Source organism: Elgaria multicarinata, chromosome 8 (assembly GCF_023053635.1).
Source record: "Elgaria multicarinata webbii isolate HBS135686 ecotype San Diego chromosome 8, rElgMul1.1.pri, whole genome shotgun sequence".
NCBI classification, from domain to species: Eukaryota; Metazoa; Chordata; class Lepidosauria; order Squamata; family Anguidae; genus Elgaria; species Elgaria multicarinata.
This window is the reverse complement of record NC_086178.1, coordinates 89521202-89547037: the sequence shown is the minus strand read 5'-3', so window position 1 is coordinate 89547037 and position 25836 is coordinate 89521202. Positions and strand designations below refer to the sequence as shown.

At 38.4% G+C, this 25836-nt stretch overlaps 1 protein-coding gene across 1 annotated transcript; it reads left to right on the top strand.

Moving 5' to 3' along the window:
* The first annotated feature begins 1905 nt into the window (after window positions 1-1905).
* IPMK (inositol polyphosphate multikinase) lies at window positions 1906-25836 on the top strand. Its single transcript, XM_063132955.1, has 6 exons — window positions 1906-2135; window positions 10709-10794; window positions 14934-15030; window positions 15815-15987; window positions 18000-18081; window positions 19242-25836. The coding sequence occupies exons 1-6, from the start codon at window positions 1916-1918 to the stop codon at window positions 19859-19861; spliced, it is 1278 nt and encodes a 425-aa protein (XP_062989025.1). The 5' UTR covers window positions 1906-1915; the 3' UTR covers window positions 19862-25836.

Here is a 25836-nt window from a genome sequence, read left to right as displayed (position 1 = left end):
TCCCTGATACTTAGCTAGCCAAATTTCCTTAACCTGCTTCTATTGCCAATCTTTTGAGGGGAAAAGCTACTCATACCAGGAGAGAACATTTTTGTTTTGTTTTCTAGAGTTTTGGGATGTCCGGTTCCTTTTCCTATGTACAAACTGAATTTTAGTGTCAGAACCCTTCTCTGGCTTAGGCTATGTATGGGCATAAATTCAAGTGCTGGGATGGGGAAGCTGTGGTCTTCCAGATGCTGAATTACAATTCCCATCATCCCTGACCGTTGGTCATGCTCAGTGGTACTGATGGGCCATAAGTTGCCCATCCCCGCTCTAATAATAATATATTATTATAGTGGAAGAAATTGCCCACTCTTTTCCATATCTGAAACACAGAGCAGGTTTTTGCATATGGTATTACAGTTGATTTTATATACCGTAATTCTTCGATTGTAAGACGCACACTAATTTCAGTACCACCAACAGAAAAAAAAACCCTAAGACACACCCACGATTCTAAGACGCACCCCATTTTTAGAGATGTTTATATGGGAAAAAAGTGCGTCTTAGAATTGAAGAAATAGGGTACTACATGTATATCCCAAAGGAGCTCATGGAAGAATACACATTTCTCTTCTCCCCCCCCCATCTCCATTCTGTCCTCACAACAACCCTGGTAAGTAGGTGAAGTGGTGAGATAAGAGATGGGCCCATGGTTATCAAGTGAGCTTCATGGCTGGGGAAGGATTTGAATCCAGTTCTGCCCAGTCCTCTGAGGCTGTTTGCATGAACCTAAGCTCTTCTTTGCCACTCTATGTGCACAATCCCTGCTTTCCAGTCCCAATATTATGGTGCTTGATGGTTCAAGTGTGAAGCGGGAATGCTTGACCTGGTCTTATGCAGTATGTTCCTAAGCTTGTTGAATGAGAAAGAAGTTTATCCCCCTGGTAAGTGTGCTGTGAAGCAGATGTGGCACAGGCTTGCCTGTGCTTAAGTAGCATTGTGGAGGGAGAAGTGCTTTGTACATAGCCAGACCTCATTCATTGCCTTTGTTATACCCTTTTGTTTTTCTGGCTGAGTCCTGCCATTTGAAATTATAACTGGGGTAGGTTGCATTTTCTGCAAATTATGTTTTTTTGAACAGGCCTTCTGCTAGAGCTTAATTCATCGGTGCTCAGTCCCAGAACCTGAATTAATGACTAGGGATCAGTCCTTTAATATAATATTGGAACTCTGTCTCTGAGCACATACAAAGTGCTTTCCCCTCTAGCTATCTCTACAAATATCTGGGGATAGGGGTAGGTGCTACTAGGGGAAAGAGTGTGGCTTTCAGCAGTCTTGAGCCCTGCACTTCTTTTTCTTTTAGTAATCAAAACACGGTCTCCTGAATTAACTCCGCCCTGTAATATAATACTGTAGCTCTGCTTCTGAGCATATGCAGAGTGCTTTCTCATCATCATTGTCTAGCCATCTCCATAGACATCTGGGGGTTACTCAGAAGGGCTACCACGGGAAAGGAAGTGGCTTTCAGCTTACCTTGAACCCTGGCATCTTTTTTCTTTTAGTAATTAAAGCACTGCCTCCTTCTCCTCACGTTTTGGGTGGCTATGTGGGAAAACCTTTCCGCAACCCAGGGCAAGCTGAGGAGGGGAAGCTTCAGTCGCGGCTACTGCGCAAACTCAACTTGCACCGCGCATGCCCAGCAGTAGTAAGGTGCTGCCTCTGCCCAGTGCCGCTTAGTCAGTCGAGCCGAGCGGCTGAGGTGACGAGGGAAGGAGTTGCTGCGCTCCCTGAGGCAGAGCTACGGACGGGGGCGCGCGATGGAGCCGCGGGCCCGGCCAGGGCGGCGAACCGCTGCCCGAGGCGCTGGCGGCGGCGGCGGCGGCCCTTGAAGGCGGGGAGGCTGCGGGAGCCGCGGAGGCCGCCCCGAGAAATGGCCACCGAGCCCCCGCGCTGCGCGAAGAGCAGCGAGGCCGAGCGGCTTCCTCGGGGCGTCAAGGTGGACGTGCCTCCTCCGAGCTCGGCGGCGGCGTCGACGACGACGTCGACGTCGGTGGACGGCGAAGAGGATGGAGGGAGGGTCCGGCTCCTCAACGGCTGTGTGCCGCTCTCTCATCAGGTGGCCGGGCACATGTACGGCAAGGACAAGGGCGGTAAGTGACAGGCGAGGGCGGGGAGGGGGGGTCGCCGACCAAGAAGCCAGCCGAAGGGCGGGAGGCGAGGCAGAAGTTGGGCCACCTCTTCTCCTGCTTTGGCTTCATGCAGGAAGGGGGAGAGGGAAGGTTGACCTCGAGCTGTGGAGGCTGAGGCGTGGCTGTGGAGTCGTCCCCGTCCCCCTTGCTCTCCTTTCCCGCAAGGTTGTTCTTTATTATTTTATTTGACTTACCCTTGAGAATTAATCTGAAGGGTGGCTTGGAGGTTCCAAGCAATTCTCATCAGTCTGAATCTGCTTGCAACCTTACCCATCCCTCAAACCCCTCAGGTCATGTTTTTCTTGCGTTTTCTCTTTTTCCTTCTCAGTGTTTCCAGTTGTGCACTTAATGGGGGGGGGGGGGAGAGAAGAAAGTGGGTAGGAACAGCCTGCCAACCAGTAAAAAATACTATGTCTGGCAAGTTTCATTTAATCACATTTGTGCCCTGCCCTTACGCCAAGCAGCTCAGGGTGACATATGTGACTGACTTCATTTTATCTTCCCAGCAATCCTGTTGGATGGGTTACACTGTGAGGGTGTGATATCTAAGGAGGTTTGGATTCTATATGTGGAGTTGATAATTCCCCCCCCCCCCATAATAAACTTGTGAAATAGGATGAAAAAAGCTGAAAAAACACTGTTTTTTAGTTACATCCTGTAACTTTCATGGTTGAAAGGGGATTTTCACTCAGGGCTCCCCTATTTCAGGCTACTGCTCCAACTGATAAGTTTCTTCTGACATTAGTTTAATATGTAACTAAATGATGAGATTTAAGATTTAGTTTTGAAATTTAGCATTTAGTTTTTAGATAGTATTCTTCAAAAGAGATGTTCAAAAGTGAAATTTGAAAATATTTGCAATTAAACAACTGAAATGTGGTGTCTGAAATTCTGGTAAAACTTGGGCTTGTTTCTATCCACTATCTCCTGTGGTATTTACTATCTGTACTTGTAAAGTTCTTGGTAGCTTACAATAAATACCCATTTCTGGGCATGTAATAATGGAGTGATACTAGAAGAGCATAACGTTTTTCTTTCTAGCAAACTGTTTAAAGTCCTTTCTTATGGTGGTTTCCTTTATTGTGTCTGCTGCTGTCCCTGCTTCTTTGTTGTTTTGCTCCTTTTTAAATCTTCATGGTTATGTCCAAGGTTCTTCCTTTCCTTGCCAATAGTCTTGGTAAGAGTACCGTATTTCTTTGATTCTAAGACGCACCTTTCCCCCCATATAAACACCTCTAAAAATGGGGTGCGTCTTAGAATCGCAGGTGCGTTTATTATTTCTTAGAATCAAAGCTTTTTTTCTGTTGGTGGTACAGAAATTAGGGTGTGTCTTACAATCGATGGCGTCTTACAATCGAAGAAATACGGTACTTTTACTCTTAGGGTGCAATCCTATGCATGTTTAGGCAGAAGAAGCTCTACAACTCTCAGCATTTCCCAGCCTGCCATGGCTAGATGATGTAAGGAGTTGCAGGACAAAGTCCTACAACTCCCAGTATTTTTTTTTACAATTTTTTTGTGTGTACAGTATAAAGTTAAACATTCATGAAAGGGAAGTGTGGAAGCTGGGGAAAATTAGTTTCCCCCCCTCCTTAGCACCTCAAGTAAAAATCAAATAGTATGTATGGTGATCAAAATTATGCCAGTGGTGAAAGTTCTGCAACTGGTTATTAGAGCGCTTGTTGTAGGTTTCTACAAGAAAAAGAAGGAAGAATATATATGTCGATGTTCTCCTGTTTTGTGTAAACAGAAGATTTAGTATTCATTAGAGGGAGATATTTCATCACCATGCAGTAAATGGGTTTATCTTTGTAATCTCAGTCTTTCTTTTGTAAGTTGGACATAGATGGGAATGAGGAACGGGGAAAACTGTGATGAACTGCAAGGAAGAACTTGAAGAGATCTGTTGATGTGGTTTTTTTAGTCCCCTTTGTACTGGCATTAGTTTCCTCTATAAGACAGTCAGATAATTCTTAGATATTTCTTACATACCTAAGCAAGGAATTTGGAAAGGTTTTATTGGAAATGTCACAGTAAACAGCAATTAGGCAGAGTTTGAATGTGTGTATAGAATTTGCCTTCTAAAGGAGCAATTTCTGGTGCATCCATTTTTCTTAGACTAATTATTTTCTTCTAGCCCTTGGACTTTCAGCCAGTATGAGACAAATACATCTGCACTAAGCCTAAAAGGAACTCTGCCTGATTACTTAACCATGGTTCTATGATTGTGACAATACTGCAGCTTCTCCCTTTACCCTACCCCTAGCTCAAACAGACATTCACAACCCCACCATTTGCACATGCAGAGCTAACTATGATTAATATTATGTGTGCATGTAGGATTTTGCTAACCATAGTTGGCTCCTGGTCACAATTTGCCACAGTTCGTTGTGAGTTTTCTAACTGTGACTACGGAAAACACTAGTGCACTTACCATAGTAAATTCTGAAACAGAAAGAAGTGAGGTGTGATGTGCATGAGTAGGGGAGAAACAGGAGCTCATTGGTCTAAAAAGACAGAAAAGAATTGTATTTCTCATTACAGCTTTCATGCTACATCTCCCTTTTTCTCCAGAGACTACACTAGTTGTTTGTTCTTGGGCCACAAGAGGTCATTGCAATTGGGCGTGTTAACCATTTTATGTTACTCCTGAGGTGAAGAACCTTTGGCCCTGCAGTTGTTGCTGGCCCTGCAGTTGTTGTTTGACTACAATTCTCATCAGCCCCAGCCAATGGTCAGGGATGCTGGGAGTTGTCTTCAAAAAGTGGTTCTAAAAATCTGTTTCTTGCATTCACAATATATCACATTCCCTCCAAGGAAGTCATAGCACTGAATTTTAGCCCAACAACAATGCTCAAAGACAAATTAAACTGAGAAATGGTGATTTGACCAAAACTATACCTATAGTGAGATTCTTAGCAGAGCAGGAATTTGAAGCGGTCAAATGTCTACGCCCTACATTTGAATCTTTAGGCCAATGTCCTCCTTAAATTAAAGTGAGTGGATTGTATCCAGTAGTGTCCTTCTGCCAGCAGAACAGATACACCTGATGGATTAAATTTCTTTTTCCCACTGCATCCCCCAGTTCTGCTCTAGAGCATTGGAAGACCCACCAGAGTAGGTTTATTTATTATCATATTTGTACCACACTCCTCAGCCAAAAAAGGCTCTTGGAGCGGCTTACACTTAGCAAAAAAGCAAAAAGGTTTGAGGCATGTGCATCGAGCTATAGTGGGGAGGAGGAATGTGAAGTCCCATTGCATGAGCAGGACTGCTTGTGAAACATTGGATTTACCTGTATAGGTAAAACAACAACAACCCCAGAACTGGTCAATAACTGGTTTTGCAGTTAACACCAGGAAAAACAAGACTGCCTTTGTGTTGATTTAGTGATTAAAGTAAGGGAACAGGAGCTGTGAAGCAATAATAATAATAATGTTTTTATTTATTTGTTACCTGCCTCTCCCTCTGGATCAAGGCGGGGTACAACACAAATCCAAACACCATAAAATACATATAATTGATTAAAACATATAAAACTAATACATTATTAAAAGCAGCACATTATTAAAAGGCATCTTAAAATTCAACTGGGTTACACCTGCTGGAAGAAATCAGTCTTTATGGCTTTCTTAAGTTCTGGAAGACTTTTGAGTTGATGAATCTCTGCCGGAAGGCTATTCCACAATTTGGGAGCGGCAGAAAAAAGGTCCTTTGGGTAATGGTTTTTGTTTTTGTTGACTGGAGTAAAGAAACCTTAAGAAACCTAAGTTCAGCGTTTTCTGCATTCTACAGAATATGGCATTGGATGCAGAATTCAGCTTCTTGAAGGAACACAAATATAAAAAATGAACAAACATTAAATATCCTACATATTGAACAGCCTGTCAAACTTTTGGGACAATGGAATATATTAAAATATTGTTTAAAACTTCACTATAAAAAAAACTTGTGGAAAGAATGTTTCACTGTATATTAAACTTCACCTGAAGTGGGTTATGTTGGGTATACTACAAGGAACTGAGGCCACTACTGAGAAGACCAGATCTCCCTCCTTTCCTGCCACTAATCTCCTTTCCCTAGTTGACAACACAGCAAAAGCTTCTGAATTGATTTCCAAAACGGGGGGGGGGGGGGGGGCGCTCAAGTTTGCTATATGTAGGCTGTTCCTTAGTTACCTTTGAAATTCTTAATTAAGGGATTTTATGATAAAGAGAAGAAAGGAGCAAACGTATTATGTTTATGTGGTGCAAGGAGTTGATTGTGGTTTCGATCAATAACGGGGACAACTTATGCAAAGATAACACCAAGAATTACTGCTCATATTGATATTTTGTTCAATTGCACCTGGAGACTGAAGTTTTATTGTACTTTCTATAGTAATAAAGTCCAAAGGCTGATTTTAATAATTGTAATGGGTACATTAAAATATAAATTTCAGTTATTTTTAACTAATAGAGTGTACATTCAGTGTAGTTTTGTTATTTAAAAATGTGGCGTTTTGGACAGTCTGGCCATCTACTGTATGAAACTTTGTATTATGATGAAAAAAAATCTTAAAAAGAGAAATAATGGGGTTATTAATGCTTCAAGTGTTTCAAAAACGTACATAGATCTAAAGTATTATACTTATTTCAGATAGTAATTGTGAGTCTGTCCAACAACAGTGTGCAACTTGATTCATTTTAAGTTGTGAAATGTATGTGTCTAATATTTAAGAAATATGATTCTGGTCTGGTAGCTTTTTTCAATGTAGAAGCAAAATGTCAACATTGATGTTGTTTAATCATAATTTATTTTATTAACTTTGACATTGTTGTAGCAACTGTTATAGCAATTCAAGCTGAAAACTTGTTGGAGTCATACCTCTATACAAAACCAGTGCTGACCTAATGGGTAATATTGTTACTCAGTATGGCTCTTGATCATTTTAATCTTGATCATTTTAATTTGTGACATTGCTTTTGAAATATGTAAACAGTACAAGCAAAAATGGCTTGAGTCATTTCATTAGAAAAACATTATTTTGAAGCTTCATTTGGATCAAAAGAAGTTTATCCCAGTAGTTGCAAAGATAGTTTTTAGGTTGCAATTTTAGGTTCACATCTGCCATATCTAGTATGTTAAAAACAAGCCCACCTACTTTCATTTACTATAACCTCAGAATACTTTTGAGTTTAATAGATGTGATAGACAATTAAAAGAGAATGAAGACAAATCACAATGAACCTGCAAGTTAATGTATTATGGATCTAAGATTAGTTAAGATCAAGGAAAGTGCATCAGTAGAAAGATACTTCTTGCCTGCATGAGGCTGATTAATGCTGTTTTCTTCTAGGCCAAAAAGTTCAACATTTATTTTATCAATGTTTCAATGCCTTCCTGTACTGAAGAACAACATGTATCTTGAGTTGCAGTTCTGAAGATTTAAAGTCTGTGTCCTAAACCAAACTCCTAGACAGATAGTACATATCTCAGAATTAGACAAAGGGGCAAGAATTCTAGCATGATGTTGATGTCCTGTATGTCAGAATACCTCTACTGTTGGGCAGGTCCATGGTAGGTGGATTTACATTTCTTCAGCCGCAACACATCTCTAGCATCTCTTATGACCTACAATTTTTACCTGTAGAATCTGTTCAGAATCCAGAAGGCTTTTAATATAATTTTCTGCTATATATGGAATAATCCTAAATCCAAAGGGTAATGCCTGACTGTAAAAGTTCCATTGCAATACGTGCAACTGTAGCTCCAGTTCAACACCCATTTAAATTGCAGTTCATCTAATGTAGGATTCAGGTCTTTGTGTAAATATGAGTCCCAAAATGTATGGACTCATGGTAGTGGTTATTTTGAACTAAATCCAATGTTATGCAGGTGGGCTTCTGCTCACACGATAGGAATATTCCTTATCTGTACATGCCTCCCAAATGTGTGCCAATAGACCTGGAGTGTGTGAGGAGAGCTGCAGAGGACAGAGAGAACTTCATTTACCAGTGGTATCTATTCTGCTTATAGAAGGATACTATTTGATAGAACCCATTGAGTTCAAATATATGAATGCATCCTAGTCAAGTGGAGACAATGCCATGATTTGTGAACCGCCCAGAGAGCTCCGGCTATTGGGCGGTATAGAAATTAAATAAATAAATAAATGATTTGTTGTAGGTGAATATTTGCAAGTGAATATTTGCAAGCATGTTCTAAGAAAGTTTACAAAACATATAACGCAAAACAACAACAATACTTGTTATGAGCACAGGTCACTCTGTCACACAATATATTCCTGCAAGCTTTTGAGAATCAAGAGGGCGGTTTAGGCCAGCCTTGTTATCTAATTGCCTGGCAGGGAACCATTACAGAAGTTGCTTTTAGGTTTTCCGGTTAGATTGCAAAACCACTGACATAGGAATGCATTAAAATGTAGTCAGCTAACAACTTGTGGATTTATGCTCTCCCCCCCCCCCCCGCCCTCCTCATTTAAGCCATAATGTAAATGAATCCAGAAAGCAAATTAAGCATGTGTGTATTTGCATTTATTTAGATTCTGTTCCTAAACTATGGTAAATGCTAAGGTCAAAATACTGCCATACATGCAGTAGCTCATGGATGGGGAGCTGCCAGCCTATGGAGGTTCCTCATCTGGCACATGGAGCCTCCAACCCTCTCCTTGGAGAAAACACTTCTGTTATCTCCATTCTGTAATCAGAAGTAACAGAAGCAGTACACACGGTAATCCCTGCTGTTATCTCTGATCACAGAGAGGAGATAACTGTGGAGTGCAGGTGGTGGGGAACTCAGCCAGAGCTGGGAGGAGCAGCTGTCTCTGAGTCCACCTGCAATAGGTTCCTCCCTGTCTAGTAGGTTTAGGTGGCCTTGTTAGGTGGGCCTCACTCATTCATGGGCAGCATTAGATACTGCCCATTGTAACCCATAGGTGAGTTGCTGCACCCCTTGATTGTTCTAGTTGCACGTTCCTTCACTTTTTTCAGCTCATTTCTGGTCACCACACTTCAAAAGGTTGCGGTGACCGGAACTGTACACAGTATTCCAAGTGTGGGCACACCATAGATTTCTCTAAGGGTATTTTGATACTGGAAGTTTTATTTTTGATTCCTTTTTGAATGATCCCAAACATGGGATTTTCTTTTTTCGTAGCAGCCACAGATTGGGTTGACATTTCCATTAAGCTATTCACCACAAAATTTCTTTCCTGGTCAGTCACTGCTAGCTCAGACCTTATTAGCATATATGTGAAGTTAGGATTTTTTGCCCCAATATGCATCACTTTGCATCAAATTTTGCATCAGGTTTGCTTAGCATCTCAGGTGTAGCAAAGGGTTAGTTTGCAAAGTAGCAGCAGTCTTTTGAAGAGTTCACCTTTGATCTGCAGTTCAGATTCTGCAAGACCTATTAAGATCAAGGAATGCAGTTTGCTGGATCAAAGCAAAGCACTTAGTATTGCTGTTTGCAACTAGGACAGGTCTTTTGTAAGTTAATTAGTTAAGTGGTAAAGTTAAGTGGTAATTAGTTTGCAGATTATTTGAAGCTGTAGTTTGTTTTACTTTGATGTAGTAAGCTTGTCTCTTGGTCAGCCTTACTTGACAATAATATTGTCAGTGAGGTGAAACTATCCAGAACAAAGGCGATGTTTGGTGATAAAATAGGAAGGTGGTTAATTGTAAAATAAGAGTCCCTTTCTCCTGGAGTGAAAGGGTTCTTTTTTCTATTGGGAGAATGTCAGAAAGGTTCCTAAACATTCCATCTTTAGAAGTACGTTGGTTTTTTTTTATATATTATTATTATTATTATTATTATTATTATTATTATTATTATTATTATATTTATTTGTATCCCGCCTTTTGCCCAATACTGGGGCTGTAAAACCTAGGAAAAGAAGTGTAAAAAACAAACAAAAAACGTTTAAAATACACAACAAAATTAAAAGTCATTAACATAGATGGAGGACCAAATTACTCTCCAAAGGCCTGCTGGAACAAACAAGTTTTAGCCTGCTTCTGAAAACCCATCAAGGAGGGAGCCAGCCTAGCTTCCCTGGGAAGAGAGTTCCAAAGCACTGGAGCAGCCACCGAGAAGGCCCTCTCCCATGTTCCCCCCAAGCGTGCCTGTGAAGATGGTGGGACTGAAAGAAGGGCTTCTCCAGAAGATCTTAAAGCATGGGCAGGCTCATAAGGGAGAATACAGTCTTTCAAATTGTTGAAGTATCTCTCTCCCTTAGTCTTTCCCTTGAGCCATCTGGACAGTCCTGGAAACCAGTATGTATGGTTTGCATCATGCTGGAAATACAGAATCTCCCCTTCATTTAAAAAGAATAGGTCCTTTAATATCTTAATTATTTTCTTAGACCACTTTTGTTTTTACAATTGCTAGTGTAGTTGTCAGTTTCTTATCTTTATGGAGAACTCAGCACATATTTGAATTATTAATAACTGTTGAAGTTGTTTCATAGTCTGAAGATCAGCGTCTCTTATAGCAAAGCTTAGGAATGAACAAATGTCTTTGTTGTCTCCCAGGAATATTGCAGCATCCTGATGGCACAGTCCTCAAACAGTTGCAGCCACCACCTCGAGGGCCCAGAGAACTAGAATTCTATAACCAGGTAAATGTCTTTTTGTGATTCATCCTTTTAACTATCTGAAAAAAATATACCTTCAAGTAGAGTTGAACTACACTATTTATCTGTGTGACTATCACTGCAAAACCTTACTATCCCAACTTGGCATCAAAATTGCCAAGTCTCAAGATGGTATTCTTGTTCCGTCTTGGAGAATGTGATCAAACCTATACAGGAGGAAGATGACACTAAGCATTTGAACATTTAAAGTACTGTTGGTGGTCTCCACAAATGGTGGAGTGCTAGTGTAGCCAGGAATCCACAAATTTTGCTTTCCCTTATTTCTGATACCCAGCACAAGGTCATAGATATGCAAGATAAGGTGATGCCTTTTGTGTATCTCTCCCTGCTCCTCCCAAGCTTAGAAGAACTGGAACTTCTGTGTCAGACTGGGTTTCTGATACACTTAGACCACCACCTTCAAAAGGCAACAATGACAACTTCCAAGCTTGGGAGGAGAGTTGAACTTTGTTGCACTTACCAGAATTAAGAGGGACATTTGCCATGGAAAGCAAATTTGTAGGCTCCTGAGTGCGAGATATTGCTGGTGACCCCTTCCCCATCAGGAGGCACAGCACCATTCTCTGCACAGCTGAATATCTGACCAGTCTTGCAAGAGTAGTGCAACATATTGTGTTGGTTGTAGTTTAATTTTGGAGTTAACAAGGTATTAATGGCAGTTCTTACTCTAGAATGTGCTGCTACAGCGAATTAAGTTAGATTCTCTCCTTTGAATCAACTTCCTCTGGAAATCTGACACATTCTTTCACTTCTGATGTTTATGGAGCATCATAAAACATTCTTATTCAGATATACATTGTATAGGTTGAACACTAGTTTTGTTTTTGTTTTTAATTGATCTTAATTTGTCTCTATGAATTAAAAAAACTTAAGTCACATAGAGATGCATAAAATAGGTGGGATAACTTCACAAGTTATTTGATACTGAGTTCTTCAAATTCAGCCTCAGAGTCTACTGTAAATGCCAACTGAGTGTTTCTTCCCAGTAGGTATTAGCTGCCCCACACATCTTGGATACAGAGTCTGTATATCAAAGTATGTAATTTCTAGGCAGCATTGAACTCAGACCCTTCACATTTTAGAAATTAAACACAGTCAGAAATGTTGATGTTGATCCTTTAGTTGTTGGTCTCTAAATTGGGTCAATCATGTCCACACAGCACTCACCATGGGTTCTTCTCTTTTTTCTGTTTCCATGAATGAGCCTCATGCTAGATGTGACTTAGCAACGTTAGAGAGTTGGCTATTTACGCATGAGTTTTGTGAAGAAAAGAAGACTGATGAGATGGGAAAAGGACTGGAACATTGCATAAAATCAGGGCTGGTTCTGGGGTAACAGGCAGAATAATTGTTAATGTGTGCCAGAATTTTTCTTCTGCTGTTACCCTGAAATCATATTGTACAGGAAGCTAGTGGTTGTGTAACTGGTAGCAGTTACTGGATCTTATGGCATGGTTAACATATCCTAGCAATTATTTGCAGATTGTCAATAGAGCAAAAGCTAATACTTAAAAAAAGTGGATACTTTCCTTTGGCTGAGTTAGAGCATGCATATTACCTACCTCTCACTGGAGTTGCCTAGAGTAACACTAGTGTGCACATTGCGAGAAATGTAAACAGTTCGTTACTATAAGAGCTCTTGAACAGCTTGTGCTGAAACATTCGGCTACAAATGATTCCATTCCCTATTAAAGCCAAAAGCAGTGTGCAATTGCCCCATTTAGGAATCGTCTCATGCCATGAAGCATATTTTCTAGCAGTGCTTACCAGGCCCTATAATTTCTTCAGTGTAAGCCGTTTGAGTATCATGCCACTTCTGCAGATTGACAGCTATATATAATTGTGTTTGTGGGGAAAAGCTTGTAAAATGAGTAATCATCAGAATTTGTTTAATTTTTTTTTTTAAAAAAAAATGTAGGGTCCTAAAATTAACCTGTTAGCAAGCTTCAGCTTTTTACTGGTCTTGATAGGGGGCAGTCATTGCAATCTGTGTTTTGTCAACTGCTTTTTCTCACCTTGTCTGATCTACTGCATTTTCTGTCACCAAGGGCCTGAAAGCAGTTTTGTTTTATATAATGGGCAGCAGTACTTTGTAAATGCAGTAACTCGATTTTATGGTTTTGTTCCAGTGACACTGAAAATCAGAGAAGAACAACAGAACTGTCATTCTGTCTCTGAAAAGTATATGCTTAACATTTTGCTTCTGCAGATGTTGCCAGCTAGTGGTCAAAGTTTAATTTTGTATAGAAATGGCAGCATTCTAAGTTATAAAATAGATAGCATTTGGTGTTACTTAGGAGTTAGTCCTAGTGTTGAGCTGAAAATATGAGGATTTTATTTTCTTCTGTTCTTGATTAGTGGTGTGGTTTGCTGTATGGCTTTGCTGGAAGCTTGTGTTTGCTATAAAAAAACACGATCTAACTATTTGTTATAATAGAAATGGCTATTCAAGCCTAATACCGTATTTCTTCGATTCTAAGACACACTTTTCCCCCCATATAAACATCTCTAAAAACGGGGGTACATCTTAGAATCACGGGTGCGTTTATTATTTCTTAGAATCAAAGCTTTTTTTTCTGTTGGTGGTACTGAAATTAGTGTGCGTCTTACAATCGATGGCATCTTACAATCGAAGAAATACGGTATTGAATGACAAGCGAAGAACTGCGCGAAATAAATAAATGCATTCTTGTGCAACCGTGTAGGTGAGCAGTAGAATTTGTTCATCTGTTGCTTTAACCAAATGCAGTCAATGAGAAAGCAAGTTGACTTGTTCTTTTACTAGTTTTACAGAGTTTTAGAGGCATCTTCTAACAGTGACTACTCTTGTGTATCAAGTATATACCCACCTTATAGCAGGGGTGAGCACATGTAGCCCTCTAAGAGCATCGTCACACAGGGGAAAATCGCATTCCCTTACCATCGCTTCTCTCCACATGGTCCATTCAGGGGCTGTTTTAATTTTGTTGCTTTTTCTGCACACGGTGGGAGATTGCAGCACATTCTGTTTTCTAAAAAGAGTTGGATTAAAAGAGGTCTATTTTGTGACGGAAAAACGAGCAAAAGGCACGCAGAAGGCTGACGACATCGTCTAAAGGATGTGCGCACATCTGTGAATGGGTAGTAGCAAACGTGTGATAAAAGGCTCATCTGATGAACCTCTAAATGTTTTGGTTCCAGCTCCCATCATCTCTCACCATTGGCTATGCTAGCTAGGACTGATATGAGTTGTAGGCCAAGACATCTAGAGGGTCACAAATTGCTCATCTCTAGTTCATAAGCTGTGTTAAGAGATTTTGTATTTACTCAATACTACCCATCAAAGAGCTTTCCAGGGTTGTTCTATCATTCCAGTGTAATACTCTTCTCAAGACTTTTAAGCCATTTTAAGCAAATGATTGATGCATCACTAAAAGATTATTCCCCTCATACACACTTTTGACTGTTGATAGAGACTTCCCAGACTTCCCTGCCTCCATCTGAGCCAGGCCACTTGTATTCCCCCAAAATCTTTGATTAGATTACCTTGTCCTCCACAGATTCTATAAGAACTTGTGTGCTTTATTATCATTATTTATTTAGAATATTTATATACCGCTCCCCATTGAAAAATTTCGGAGCGGTGTACAAGGTAAAATGAAAATAAAAACAGAATAAAACAAAATTTAGTGTTTTCAGTTCTTTTTTTTCAACAAGATACTCAAACCTATATTGTTTGTAGGACTTGACCAGTAGTCAATCCTGTTCATTTATTTATTTATTTATTTATTTAATTACATTTATATACCGCCCCACAGCCGAAGCTCTCTGGGCGGTTTACAACATTTAAAAATAGTAAACATTAAAAGTATACAATTTAAAAACACACACACACACACACACACACACACACACACACATAAAAACAGTATAAAAACAACAGTATCCATTCATATCCTTAATTTTGGAGGAAAGCTTTGTTTTCATTTCTAATTGTGTATTTCTTTGTGTTTAAAGTTTTAAAACATACAGAAGTTTTCAATATGTAAATTTGTTTGCCATAGGAGGGAAATGGATAGTTTTTCACAGGTCGAAATGTATTTCTTTATAATGTCTTACTTCAGGTATATGCTGCTGGCTGTGAAGACTCTGTGTTTCTAGAACTCCGAAAGTATTTGCCAAAATATTATGGGACCTGGTCACCACCTACTGCACCCAATGGTATGACTGCTAAAACTCACAGTGTGCTAGGCTCCAATTTTATGATAACTCCTGGGGTGGTTCTTCTGGAAATGTCAGAAACTGAGTATCTCATAACTTTATAATAAAGCTTATGATGTAGAATATCATGAAACAATATACTCATATGCTTTGCTGATGGAAGAATGTTTTGTAAATAGGGGCTGCTTTTTGAAATATTGAGTTGACCATATTTAGACCTAGTGCAGCATTTGTATATCAAAATGTGTTCAACTGCTCACACTAACAAGGATAATGTTATGATATTTTTATATAAATTTTGAATGAATATAATTGGTATAAATCAAGTTTAAGCTGCTTAGTTCACAAGTAAAGTAGTATTAATCATAAGTCTATGATACCCTTTTAGGTTTAAGTGTGAACGAATACATTTGGATACAGACAAAATTAATATGGTAGGCCCAGGCAGGGGATAAGCCTTGATAGCTTCTGTTTGAATAGAAAAGATTAAGGTGTCATGTATGTGTTTCAATAAACTTGAAACACATTGGCTTGTTCGGGTTTTTCTTGTTTCTGCTTCTTTATCTTGAATACTAACAATTGTGGGTAGATCCTATGTTTACCAGCTGACTCATACCTGTCTTCATAGGTGCCCTATAATGCAGAATTCAAAATAATGTTGCTTGTAAGCTACTACTTAATCTTTATACTTGTATACTTACTACGTTAATTTCCATCAACCTCTAATGAGTAGGCTTATTAGTTAGATTATACTATTGATTTGTTCATTCTGATTAATTAATAGATTTGTACCTGAAACTGGAAGATGTGACACACAGGTTTAAAAAGCCATGCATAATGGATGTAAAAATAGGTCAGAAAAGCTATGATCCATATGCTTCTGCTGAGAAGATTAAGCAACAGGTCAGCAAGTACCCACTAATGGAGGAGATTGGGTTCTTGGTGCTTGGCATGAGGGTAAGATGTTGTTTTTCATTGGCTTTTAAATCATTTGATGCTCTTGAACAGATGTGGGCGGTTGAAACCCTGTCCAGAAGATATTTTCCCCCATGAAGAGAGGTGGGAATAGATTTATATACCTTTTCTTATGTATTCTTACCTGCTTCCCTTATTGTAGGAAAGTGTAGGTGACTGAATTGGGGCAGAGTACACAAGCCTAAGTCCTGTTCTTACCCCACCACAAGTACAACCCCAGAATGAAAACATCTGAACAGCATCTTTTCCCTTTTTTTAATGTAGAGAACTCTAATCACTTTAATATATATTTTTCTCCTCCTCTTAGCTTTTTCACAGTGCTTTATCCTTCCTCCTTTACTACACAGTGCTTTATCCTTCCTCCTTTACTACTTCCTCCTCTAACAGTCCTGCCTGTCTTTTCTCCCCTCCCCGTACTCTGCATTGCATTGTTCCACTTAGTAACATTGGCAATGAGCTAGCATTACTTGATTATCAATGGCTGCATTCATCCATGACTTCATGGACCATGGTTTATGAACACGTGGATGAACACTGAGGCTGCACACTTACCTATTTATCCATGCCTTCTTTCCATTGTGGAGATCCTGGCTTGCATTAAGTCAGAGTTTCCTTTATGTCTCAAACAGGGAACTCTTGTTTAATGTTGGTTAGTGAAACAGGATAATAAGCCAGGATCTGAACCAGAGTTCCCTAGTCTGGATGTAAAGGGGAACCCTGTCTTAATGCAAACCAGGGTCTCTGCAACAACAAGAGCTGAGGGATAGGGTCAGGGGGACAGAGCTCACAGGTACAATGCTTGCCCATGGTTTCATAAATGGTTTCACAAATGTTCAAAAGCAGCCATTGTTTGTGTAATATTTTTGTTCTAACTTTTATGTATGTTAAAATAACCTTTGGTTTAGAGCGTTATGTCCTATCCCAAAGTAAGTCATGATAGCTGATTTCTCAGCAGGATTTATTCAGTTGATTCCTATATGTACCCAGCTACATGCAGGTATGCTCAAGATACAGATTTCCTTGTAAAATTCACAAAATATTGCTAAAAACAGTATTTGATTCTGGTAAGTATATTAATTGTATGTGGGAGGTATATATTTTTATCTACCTGATATAAAATAACAACAAACTAAACTGTCTTTATGCTGAATCAAACAATTGATTGACCCAGCTGGGTACTATCTATCCTGTACAGTAGTAGACTAGTAGTCACAGGAAAGAAGTCTTTCCAAGTATTGGTTCTAGCAATCCTTTTAACTGAAGAACAATGAAATTCAACCTGGGACCTTATCCATTCAAACTGGATGCTGTATCACTGGCTATGACAAGCAGGGACCACTTGGTCTGTGAGCAAAGCCCCTAACCATCCTGTCAGCCAAGCAGCAGCTATTAGCAGTAAAATATTTTTTTCCTTGGAAATTTATCTGACATTCTTTGGTGGATGCTAACTCAAGTATGCATATTTTGAATCAGCCTAATGTGAGCACCTAGGAACCTCAGTAAAGCTGAAAGTATCTTTTCCGTCTTATCTTGTTTGAATTTGCTTGCCTTAAAAGATTTTATTTACTGTAAAGTTCTTGCATAATATTCTTTTAGTGAAGTGTTAATTGGCTTATTCTGGTTCATTAATCTTATGAAAAAAAATGTGCTTTTAAACTTCTAAACATTCAAAATCTAAACAATTAGCTTTCAGGCAGTAGGTTATGATTATAATTTCCCTAGCCAGATAGAAAAATAAAAATAAGTGTGTTTTTTCTTGTTTGACTGATATGGTGATTTTAGTGAGGCTCCAGTTATTAATCGGATAATTTTAATTTTAATACAGATCTCCCCCGCCTTGAATTTGAAGTTAACAGGAGTTTTTGGCTTGTGTTCATAGATGTTTTGGGAAGGTGGTTGTGTGTGTATGCAATTCACTTATTTTACTGATTGTAGGACAAAGAAACTTAAGAAATCAGACAGAGAAACACATTACTACTTCTTGTGTTTTTAAGGTTTATCACATCCATTCTGACAGCTATGAGACGCAGAACCAGCACTATGGAAGAGGCTTAACAAAAGAGACAATAAAAGATGGTAATGTTTGTAATTTAGTTAACTGTACCTCATACATAGGCAATGTAGGTCTTTATTACAAGAATGCTGAGCCTAAAAGTTGTAAACTACATGTTAGAAAGCGGCCAGTAGCATACAATAAAACAGCCTTTAGTATGCAGGATTACTAGGTGGCACAATTTAAATCGGTGATTAAGAGGAAGAGGGAGAAATAGGGACTGTTTTGTGAGAGGGTAGAAGAAGGGAGGGTTTTCTCTTTATTTCCCAGATATATATGGATAGGATTAAGAATGTTTTATATAGGGTTTCCTGTTTTTTTTTTTACTGTTTATTACATTATGTAAGGTTCAGCACATTTGGTGACAGCTAAATGTACTGAGCATTGATATTGTGTTTTGAGTGTTCCTAAAATGATTCCCCTTACAGTATCAGTAATTCTTAGAATAACTCTGTAATGTACATCAATTGTATTATCCCCCTATTGCATTGGGGGAGGGAGCAAGAGGTTGAAAGATGGGGGCCTCCTTAATGTTATGTCAGAGGCAAGATTTGAAGCTGGCAACAGCCACATCACAATATGCCAGCAAAACAGTGGGGAGGCGGGACAGTCTGAAGCAGGCATGTTTTCACTCCTTTCTAAAGATACAATATAGTGTGGGAGAATCCTGTGACAGCATACGTTATTATTATTATTATTATTATTATTTATATAGCACCATCAATGTACATGGTGCTGTACAGAGTAAAACAATAAAATAGCAAAACCCTGCCGCGTAGGCTTGGGTTTTGGACTATGCAGACGTTCTGGCCTTTACTGTTCCTGTGGGATGTAAGTTCAGGTTACCGAACCACCAGCATGTGAACAGCTTGACCTAGATGGGTACTGGATGTATATCCGATCATTTCAAAATTATCCCATGCAGTCCTTTAGTTACTGCAGTTAATATTTTGGTGGCAGGAAATCTGAATTAGCACATTTGTCTGAATTTTAAATGTGAATAATGAAGCATCTTATCTAAGGACTGTATATTACTGAAGCCTGTAAACACTGGTTAGAGCCTGAATTCTGTTATCAGAATAGCTTAAAACTGCTCTTTATTTTGCCTTTTAAAATGATAACCCTTACGTACTGAAGCAGTTTATTTCTGTGGCCAGTAATTGCAGTGGTTTCTTTCTTGCAGGTGTGGCTCGGTTTTTCTATAATGGATACAATCTGAGAAAAGATGCTGTAGCTGCCAGTATTCAAAAGATTAGAGAAATATTGCAGTGGTTTGAGAGCCAGAAGCAGCTTAACTTTTATGCAAGTTCCTTACTATTTGTCTATGATGGCTTGTCTCCAATGACAACTACGTGGTTAAATGATGTTACTCTGGGTGAGAAGAGAAGAATGTCCAAGGGGCAAGTGCCAAGTGGCAACACACTGGAGTATAACAACAACATTCATGTGATCAATTCTACAGAAAACAACAAGGTAGAGACCTCTGTAGGTAAAGGCTTCTCTAAAATGTATGCACTTCACAAAAGGCACCAGAGTCAAATTTCACTAAAAGTTGAAAACGTGGAACAAGATAACATATGGAAGAGCAGTGCTTGTTTTTCGCAAAAACATTTGAATGGAAATGTTATACCTCAGTTGGAAAAAGTTTTCTGCCACATGCCCACTACTCAGCCAGAAAGTGCAGAGGTTGAAATCAGGATGATAGATTTTGCGCATGTGTTCCCCAGCAACGCACGAGATGAGGGCTACATTCATGGTCTGAAGAACTTAATTACCGTCCTTCAAAATATTTTAGATACCTAATTTTTTTGCAATGATTTCTATTGGGGGCCAATTACAATGAAAAGCAACAACATTTCTGCACTTGTGATCCTGTTATATGTTGGTTTGTATTGTTCTACATTTTACTTGTCTTTGTACTTTTGGTAGAATGATCAAGTCTTTTATAATCTTACTCAGGAAAATTATTCTGTTTAGTAAAATAAGAGAGAAGCTAATGAAATTTAACTGGTGGTTGTAGGAACTTTCATTTAACAAATGAAGTTTACCTGAGTTTGGGGAATATTGGATAAAATGATTGAGTTTTCTCATACCCTTAATTGTTTTAGCTTAATTAAACTCTGTTCATGCAGCCAGAACACTGAGCCATATCTCTAACGGGTTATTAAAAGAATATTAGAATATTATCCTTGGGTGTTTACCACATCGTTAAAACTGGAGTTAATCCTATTTCTGAGAGATAAATACCTAAAATCTGTTTTCTAACTGAACCAGCATTTTTAGTGAGATGTGATCATACTGCTGCATTCTTAAAACTGGTTAGGAGTGTTCATCTCTTCATGGCTAAACTTATAGTATATTCTTACTGTGTATTATGTAGGTGCTATTGAAGTATTTTCAAAGACTGTAAAATAGGTGTCAGCCATGTAAAAGAGGAAAAGAAACATGCTAAATGCTGTTTTGAACGTCTTGTGTTTCAGAGGCCCTATTTTGTTTATAAGATTTATATTTAGGTACTCAAGGTGTCTTTGGATATTGCAGTGAAGCAGCAAAACTAAATATACGTGTTCATATCTGAAATCACTTACTAAAATAAGATGATGAATTGGCCATTTTTTTTGGTGTGGGCAATTAATTTTATAGGGTTAGTTTCAGACTTGCCCCTCCATGAATGAAAGGTCTCTTTCTGTTTGCAGGGGGGAACTGGGATCCAGCTAAGGCTGTCATTAAAGGAGAGAGGTGAGGCAATGACTTTCACTGATTTTTCTCTTCACCCCCTCCAGAACAATGTGGAAGGTGGCACTGGGGGCTGCAGAGTGAAAGGAGAATCTATGAAAATTGCTGTCCCACTCCCTTTCTCCAACAGAACTGCACTGGGCACAAGTCTTGATCCAACCCATATGGAATAGGTAGAAATTATATTTATGTTGAGTCACACACACTGTGACAGCGTTTCTCAACTTGGTGCCTCCAAATGTGTTGGACTATTTCCACCATCCCCAGCCAGCATGGCCATTGGGCATGCTGGATGGGGATGATGGGAGTTGCAGTCCAACACATCTGGAGGGCAATACTTGGCAAAGATTTCTCCCTGATTGTGATGATTTCAAGAGGATGCTGTTGGATAAGATATCTAAAGAGTTCTCTGGGCCTAGTTAAAATATAACGTTAAACCATGATGCAGACAAGTAGGCATGAGCCTCAGGTTTATGCGCTCTCCCTTCCCTCTTTTGCATGGGAGAAGTTTAAGGCTCATAGTTTTGAACAAATTGTAGTTCCTTTTACATTCAAATATGGGAAACTGGTTAGTTCAATCAAACTGGCTTAATATCCTGATTTGAACAAAACCCTATTTCCAGGGGTAATGAGAAACTACAATTTTGTGAACCGCCCAGAGAGCTCTGGCTATTGGGCGGTATAGAAATGTAATAAATAAATAAATAAATAAATTTGGAACAAACCACAACTTGAAGCTTTAAACTTCCCCTTGTGCATAAAGGGGAGGGGAGAACATGTAAGCCCAAGCTTTGAGCCTGCTTGTCTTAGTGTTGCATCTGAACCTGGCATTAGTATAGACAAATATTGGGCTGGCATAAAAAGACTTGATTTAATTTTATGGCAGGTTTTTCTTTCCGCACACACACATGACGAAAAGGCAGTAAGGAGATTGGGCAAATAGAATGGCTACTTGCAATGCACGACCCACATCTACCATTATGAGCATATTGCGGAATGTACGTGGCATAGAATTGTATTTAAAAGGCCATTTTCTAATTGTGTCAGAGAACAATATGCTTATGTTCAAATCTCAAGTAACCAAGGAAACTATCACTGAGCATGCGAAGTTAATGAAAGTGCCAGGTCACAGCGGTATTGCAGGGGAATGTTTCAATAGACACTTCCTGTTTCCTGCATTTGGTTTTTTTGGACTGCTTAAACAGAACCTTCTTCTAGCGTCTTACAGTATATGCTAATTGGACAAAAGTCACTATCAAAAGAATTGTGTTTTCACTGATTACGGTTCACTAAAATATTAATTTAAATTGGAAGCAAAATATGGTAAATAGAAATAGATTTACTTAAAAATATATATTTTATATTTCAAGTGTGTTGATACAGAAACAAATGCTATATTGATAAGCAATTTTATTATAGGTTATAAAGAGAGCCTTAATAATAAAAGCCAATAACAAATATTTAAAAGTGATACTAACTTTATGGATGATTAGAGGAATTCTATGAAGTAATTTAAGCCATATTCTGAAAAAACTTATTATGCTATTTTGTCCTAATCAGTTTTTTTTTCTTGTGGGTAGCCTATTCTATAGTACTCCTGTTCTCGTTGACAGTTTTCTGTTAACACAGATATTTTTATATATATAAAAAGTGAAAATGTCTAGTGTAGGCAGAAAGTATTTCTTGTCATACGCCAGTGTGAATATAATTTCATATCTTGTGCTCAATAGTATTAGTACTATAATTGTTCATTGCTGTTTTGCTTACAATATTTAAATTATCTAGAACATGATGGATCACATTACAGAAAGGACTCACACCTAGTTTTCAGATTTTATAGTTGGAATCATTAGACTTACTGAATAAAAAGAAGTCTTTCCATTTGGAAAATAGAGTACTTTAAACTGGAAACTGAGAAAAGCTTGGTGTAATTATGGAAGTAACCCACTTGAGTTTCAGCTAGAGGAACACAAATTCAGATGGATTTTACACACTGATGTCTAAACAGTTCTGAAATTAACCTTTTATAAATCTCACTGGTTAATAGAAAAGGGGATAAAAACTCTAAATGTTGTAGTATGGCTTCCTTTACTGTAGTGCACTCTCTATTCCCATGATTTATTAGCTAATTCCATCATTTCCGTTCTGTAATTTCCTGTTCATAGGAAGCCGTTTAGAGTGATACCCAAGTAGCATAAACTTCAAGACATAATTGTGAAAGTCGTCTTTATATTTCCTGATGCTACAGCTTCTTGTGTATGTTATAGCTCTGGTTTGTATAGAGATCCGGCACACGCAGAGTCTTCCCTATTCGCATAATGGAGGAAGCAACGTGATGGTTCCTTTATTTTGAACGCACAGAGCTGCCTACCTCTAACTGAAGTGAATATGAAAGCCTGCATATTATGAGACTTTGTATATGTATCAAAGCGCCTACCAAGCTTGGAATTAGAACCCTGCATGGAGTAAAGAGTATATATCAGTGTCTGATGTAAACTGTGATAAAATTAATGGGTATTTCTTTGGAAGGAAAAATAGTAACCAATTAACAATGACTCCACAGCTACAATCAGAGTAAATGACACTGAGTTTGAAAAGTTGACTCTTGTCATAAAGGCAGGTTCTTAAAGTATTGCTTCTAAAGTGTTTATGAAAATGCTCCTTTTAAATGTGTTATATGGAAAATTATGTACAATCTTACCTGATAAGAATTTAAAATATATAACTTTTATAGCAAAACATTTTCATTCTTGGTATTTTTGGATATTAGTGGTTCCTGTTGCATAGATTCAAATGAAATTTAAGATAATGGTATTATGAGATGTTTAAAAATATTTTAACTAACTAGTTTTACAAAACTATAAAATTGTGTATAATCGTATTTCACATGAAGGTTGTATTTTCAAACTGAAATTATTTTTGTTGTACAGGAAAACTGTATTTTTTTGCTTATCTCATACATTGCATACCATTCCATATGAGATGCTTACATTTTAGGAAGGGACTATTTTCACAGTGTATAGGTCTAACAAACAATTTGGCAGATTACAATATGATCCAATGTATGCTTACCTGGAAGTAAATCTCCCTGAGTTCAGTGGGACTTACTCCCTAATGTGTGCGTAAGATTGTTGCTTTCATCTGCATAGTAGAACTGAATAAGGGTTAAATAGGAATGTGAGTGGTTTGTTGAAGTGTAAAGTGCTGCACAAATTTTGTGAGACATGTATTCAGTATCAAATACTAATTTAGGAAGAAAGAAGGGCACAACCACTATAGGTCTTGAACCTAAACCATTTTAAAATGGAACCTTTTAAAGGACTGCAGCTAGTACAAATTAACTCCTTTCTATCTGTCCATATTAACTATTTTAAATTATTTTTAAATGTTTTACACTTTGCAATAACCGTCCCTGCTGAGTGCCTTCTGCTTCAGGTTTGGTACCTTTTAAATGACCTCACATAGCATCTAATGTGGTGTAATAGAATGCTTTAAGGGAGAGTTTGATTATATTGATGTCCCACTATTTAGGGAGCATTGCTCTAATATTTTATATTCTGTTTATCCTAAAAAATAGTTCATATAGAAAATTGTCAGACTATGTGCTCAATTTCAATATTATAGTGACCCTGTTCAGACGACATGCTAAGCCATGGTAGTTAAACATTTTGAGCTAAACATTATGGCTTAGCGTGTTGTGTGAACCATTCCTAACCATGGTGGCTACACAACCACGGTTTAAACATGCTCACTAACCGTTTGCTGCAAAAGGGTTAGCGGCCTAACCATGACTTAGTGCATTGTCTGTACAGGCCCATGAATCATGAGCGAATTGCATATTCTGAACTCAACCCTCCTCCACCCCAGCTAGAAATTTCCCCTTATTAAGGGGTGTTGTCTGGCTCTGCATTTATCAACCAAGAAACCAAAAAGGTTGAGGAGATGTGGCATCTGTAGCAATAGTAACTTGGGAGCAGGGCACCGGGAAGTGTGGGAATTAGGGCCTTACCCGACCTCCTGAACTGTTTCTCAAGTGGCCCTCCTTCAGAATTAGTTGCTGACCAGTGACATGCTGCTGTCATTCAAAAAACTGGGAACTTAATACACAAATCATATGCAGTTATGTGTCTTCTTGGTGCTGAACAGGAATAAATGAATTTGCATTTCTGAAAAGGCAGGAGGTCCCCAACTATCTGACTGTGAATCGGTCCTTAGGTTTTATGAAACTAGCTGTATGTGAGTCTCTTTGAAATAAGCTTTTATAGCATAATGCATGGAAAGTGATTTGAAGATTCAAGAGTTTAGCTAGATGAGGTAGCAGTAAATTTATAATTCAGACTGAACCAAACACTTATTTCCTCGAAGTGTAATTCTTGCAGATCATGTCCATTCAGAAGCCTTACATTTAATTTTGTTTTGCCTGTTTTGTACCCATTACTTATGTTCATAAACCATTGAATTGGAACATAGAATGGTGAACCATTCAACTGTGAAATATTCCATTGCATATTCATGAACTAAATACTGCACATTTGTAATTGTGAGTAACAGTTTTGTTAACTGAAAAGTTAATGCACATTTAAAACTTTCATACTATGAACATTTGTACTACTCTTGGCTTAACAGCAGTTCTGATTAGGTTTTAACATACAAATAGGAAGTTAATTTCTTTTGCCTTAGTTTTGTAGAAATGAGTCTGTATATTTAGAGTTTATCATTGCGTTGTAGATTAATCTTTATATAAAATCCAGCAACAGGAAAGAGAAAGGAACAGTGGTATTGGGAACAAATGTACATTTACACACATTGTCTAAATCACTGTCTACATATGCTTTTAAAACATGTATAAATATTGGCACTGGATATAAAATATCTCAACTGGCTGAACTGACTTTGAACTAAAATGTCCAAATATGATGATATTGCACACCTGAATATGAATGAAACCAGAGTGCACATAAGCACTTTAATACTCTGGGAATTGTACTGGAAAATATATGGAAGCATGTGTAATTGCACCTAGAGCTGTGTAAACTGGTGGT